This window comes from Carassius carassius, chromosome 30 (assembly GCF_963082965.1).
Source record: "Carassius carassius chromosome 30, fCarCar2.1, whole genome shotgun sequence".
In the NCBI taxonomy this organism is placed as follows: domain Eukaryota; kingdom Metazoa; phylum Chordata; class Actinopteri; order Cypriniformes; family Cyprinidae; genus Carassius; species Carassius carassius.
Genome location: NC_081784.1, coordinates 205,001 through 210,157, shown reverse-complemented (window position 1 = coordinate 210,157; position 5,157 = coordinate 205,001). Strand labels below are relative to the sequence as shown.

The 5,157-nt window shown below is 40.6% G+C and overlaps 1 protein-coding gene across 1 annotated transcript; it reads right to left on the bottom strand.

The window, feature by feature from the left end:
- Window positions 1-264: 264 nt before the first annotated feature.
- On the bottom strand, window positions 265-2,508 carry LOC132111061 (transmembrane protein 254-like). Its single transcript, XM_059518229.1, has 4 exons — window positions 2,322-2,508; window positions 1,014-1,117; window positions 876-935; window positions 265-514 (listed from the first exon to the last, which is right to left on the bottom strand). Exons 1-4 carry the CDS (start codon window positions 2,409-2,411, stop codon window positions 391-393), a joined length of 378 nt encoding a protein of 125 aa, XP_059374212.1. The 5' UTR covers window positions 2,412-2,508; the 3' UTR covers window positions 265-390.
- Window positions 2,509-5,157: the final 2,649 nt, after the last annotated feature.

Sequence of the window (5,157 nt, the reverse complement as noted above, 5' to 3'; positions counted from 1 at the left end):
ATTATATCTTATATGGAGGGGTGTCTGAATCTGTAAGGATGTTTCTCTGTGTAACCTGTGAGCGTTACATTACAGGAGATGAGACACTAGATACACTGTAACTCTTCCAGTCCAGGTTAGTGACTGTGTCACACTAGTCTCTTGTATAATAACTCTTGTTTTAGACTGAGGTGTGAGCTGAAGTGATCGGTGCTGACAGACGTTACACTGCTGATAGAGCTTCAGTACTGAATCAGGTAACCCAGGCCTCAGTGTGACATTTAACCTTTAGAGAAAGACTGTTCCAGAATCAGTGAGGTGGATGTGACTGTTCAGATATAACCTGCAGGTTGATGAATCCTCTGGAAGATAAAGGTCAGTGTGCTGCTGGAAAACGAGCTCTGGTGTCGGTCACTGGCGTTTGGGTCGGCCGTCCGGCTTGTATTTGATCAGAAGACCCAGAGACGCGAGACCAAACAGAAACGTCTGAGCGAACCACAGCAAGCGTGCGGACGAGCTGTCGATGCCTTTATCACTGCAGACACAAACACACTGATTACTCCAAAACATCTGCGGAAACTGTTTAAAAAAAGTAATTCAGCCATCAGGAGAGAAATCTGCACAGCTCAAGCAGCGTTTAACAACAGAGACAGCAGGATTATATTTCTCCAGATCTGATGAAGACACAAACTCATCCTAATCTCGGGTGAGCACATTTTCAACACTTTTTTGGCTGAACTATTGCTTTAATCTTCCGCTATCATTTATATAATGGATTCAGGTGTTCCATAAGTTCACATACAGTGCTGCACAAAGCTTTTCAGGCACACCTCCACAGATCTGATGGTCTGCACTGCCACCATGTGGTTGAAAACATGAAACACACGGGGTCTTACCTGCAGATCTTCAGAGCAAACAGAGCCTCGAACAGATGGATGACCCACGTCAGAAACCATCTGAGACACAGAAGAGTGAAACTAACATCAGCGAGGGCTCTGAGCTCTCCGTATGAATAACATCGCTCTCTCACTTACCCATAATACATCACAGGATAATGATAGTCCACGAAATGCTTGGCCAGAGCGCCGAGAGGACCCAGACTGCTGTATGGGACGTCCTGAGGCCAAAACACCGTCCACTAGAAACCAATGAAAACACAATCACTGCAGAACCACAGTCACAGCAGCTGCCTGAGAGAACGAGAGTCCTGAAACAGCCCAGAATCAACACAGGGTTCCTTTTATATAAAGTTATCCTTGCACTTGTTTATACTGATTTCATTTGAGTTCACTGTTGCTTCAGAAAAAAATACATTTACATTTATTCAGAGAAGTGCATGACTGATTTGGCTGTCTGAAGGATGAGCACATGTCAAGCCGTGTCTAAAGGTCCATCACAATCACAGTCTGTGTCCAGCTGAAGACCACATCATCTCTGATTCATCACGGTTTCAGCTGAAGATCGCTTCGGAGAGCTCTGTGTGGTTATTCAGAGTCATCATCACTCGTTCTGGTCGAGGTGATCATGTCTTCACTGTATGATAACTGTAGATCTGGAGGTGGATCTCAGGTCAGTCCAGCAGATCCCAGATCAGCGTGAAGCGGAGGAAATGATCTGAGGCTCACTGTTACACTGACACACGTTCACACATCAAACAGCAGCGCAACTGATTTCTGGAAAATCATTCAGAAACAGTCATGAATCTGAAAGACTTCCACAGAAAACCGCTCCTGATTAACTACTTTATATATAAAATCATAATAGTTGATCATTCAACCCACAAATCCCCTGTAGCTCATTCATGAATCTCTGGCATAATGTCATATTTAACTGACAACAAAGAAGGAAATATATTCTAGTAATCTAAAAATAACAACGTTACATTTCCTGATATGATAATCCAATAAATTCCGTGACAAACATTAACCGAATACAATTCTCATGTTAGAATATGGTTTTACATTTATACGGCTTTACTACAAATACATTTTTTTCCCGAGTGTTTTTTATATATTGTATTTTTTTATTCATTTATTCGTTTTACCAGAACGTATAAATAAGTTACATGAATGGGGAGATCACATATATAAATACAATAATAATTTATAACTTAGTGCTGTAGTAAGAAAGCGGACTTTGCTCAAGAGAGTAAAACTGAGGTAAAGTTCAAAACGGTCCAGTTCTGATTATTTCTTCTTATCAGCATGAGTTTGCACATTTTTAGCAGAGAATCGTTCAATTCATTTGATTCAGAAACTCTGTTTTGACTGTTTTATCAAACAATTATTCGGAGTTTCTGGAGTTCTCCACAGAATGAATAATTCATAACAGTTGTAGCTTACCGTGTAAAAACTCAAAAACCCCGTCACGACCACCATCCAGAGGAGACTGGATCTCCTGAAGTACGAGCCACCGTCACTTTTAGCCATCATCAGTTATTTTTTAGGGACTTTACACTAACTGAACTAACGTTACTGTAAACTAGTCTCCTCTCAGACTCTCAACGGTCAGCTGTCCCGTCAGCCAGTAACCATAGAGATCGCTCAGCACCGGAAATGACGAACCGTGGCACAAAATAAAAGTCATGCATTTAACGGCATGTTCTACTTATATCTTGTGTTGTTGTGTTATATTTATTTATTATATAGAAATTTGATCTTCCTGTTCATTTACTTATTTATATATTCGCAATACAAAAAATAAATACAAAATTCGATAAAAACATTAACATTTTGAGCCACGGAAGAACTGTGGCTTACAGTAACACAGTATTTGTAGTAAAACCGTATGTATGATTTAAGCATTAGAATTGTAGTATATATTTATTCCATAAGCAGCATATTAAGCAGCATGTCGGTTCTAAATCACTACAGTATCCTCTGTAAGAATGCATTTCTCAATAAAACTACACATACGGTTAGAATAAAACAGCGTTGATGTGCAGCGTTGATGTGCTGGTTTGAGTCACAGTTAACTCCATAATCAAACAGGGAAAAGGCCAAGCATGACAAGATCCATTTTTATTACAAAAAGGTTTGTACATTTGCCGTCGGAAAACAGAAATCACCCAATAATCCAGCAGAAGAACCAGTGTTACTCTCACACAAATGCTCTAAAACTAAGTGGAAACATGTCAAACCAAGCAGCTGTGAGACTGTGGAGGGTACAGAGCGTCTCGGAGCACACACAGTGACGAGGAACTCAATATTCAGTGTTACACATTCAGAATGTGGCCATGTGTCAAGTTTAACATGAGAGAATAAAGATGAGTAAAAGAAACAGATCATTCACTGTCCAGAACCAGTGATCTTGTGATGCAAGAATTAAAGGCGTGCAGCTTCAGAAACGGATCTGAAACACAATACAAGAGATGATTCAAAACACACACCGCTGCTTGTGGGTGCAGCGTATATTAAGGCCATTAAACCTCCTACAGCAGGACGATTACAAGAGCCCTGACACGATTAGAAAGATGCATTAGTCATAAAGGACCAGACTCTAGAAGAGCCGTCGACTGAAGACAACAGCCGCTCACAAACCTTAGACTGACTGTAGTGATGATTCACAATATACTCTGTATAACATCAATATGAGGTTCTCTGCTTAGTCTGATTCACAAAAATATCATTAGCAATAGTTCAACAAAAAATTAAAATGTGTTTAAAATGTGCTCATCTGAGATCAGGATGAGTTTGTGTCTTCATCAGGTTTGTAGAAATGTAGCACTGCATCAGTGTCTCATCAATGGATGCTCTGCAGTGAATGGGTGCCGTCAGAATGAGAGTCTGATAAAAACATCACAATAATCCACAGCACTCCAGTCCATCAGTGAACATCTGGAGAAGTGAAAGGCTTTAGATTTGTTTAAACGCTGCTTGATCTGTGCAGATTTCTCTCCTGATTCAGACCAGAACACTTTTTCACTGGAGGAAGTGTTATTATGGATTATAGACTCTATGTGTTTGAGTTAAAATCATCTTAACGCTGGATGTGTTTCATCTTTTGTCTTCTCCAGATGTTCACTGATGGACTGGAGTGCTGTGGATCATTGTGATGTTTTTTATCAGACTCTCATTCTGACGGCACCCATTCACTGCAGAGCACCCATTGATGAGACAATGATGCAGTGCTACATCTCTACAAACCTGATGAAGAAACGCACTCCTCCTGATCTCAGATGACTTGAGGATGAACACATCTTCATTAAGGGTGAACTATTCCTCTAAATCGGTCTCAGTTTGAGGCGTTTCTCAGCGCTGATATCATCAGGGTGTCAGGGATCAGTGTAAAGGTTAGAATCATCATCAGCATTCAGAAAGAAGGGACAGGGATAACCAGCATTTCAAACCTCTTTCTCTCTCTCTTCATTAGTATTTTAAAGGCAATTTGGCACAATCACGTTACAAAAGAGAGAAAAAGAGTTTGATCCTAAATCCTTATATTTCTCATCTTAACACTGTGTATAAATCAATATAATATGTTTATATTACATTAATTTACATGGTGAGTCAAATATCGGCTTTCATAAGCAAAACAATTACGATGTATACAAAATATCTATAAAAATGACTACATGCCATCACATACACAGTCTCCAATATTAAAAAACAGGTTATGTACATTTCCAAATGTCTCGTCTTATTTTCACAAAGGCCAAATCTGTTGAGATTACTTTCCAACCAACCAAACACAGACACACACACACACAAACACACAGACACACACACACACACACGCACACACACAAACACACAGACACACACACACACATTGATGAAGGTAATACACACACACACAAAGAGAGACACACACACTCACTCACTCACTCACTCACTCACTCACTCACTCACTCACTCACTCACTCACACACTCACTCACACACACACTCACACACTCACACACACACACACACACTCACACACTCACACACACACTCTCACACACACACACACACACACACACACACACTCACTCACTCACTCACTCACTCACACACACACACACACACACACACACACACACTCACACATACACTCTCACACACACACACACACACACACTCACTCACTCACACACTCACACACACTCTCACACACTCACTCACACACACACACACACACACACACACACACACACACACACACACTCACTCACTCACTCACTCACTCACACACTCAC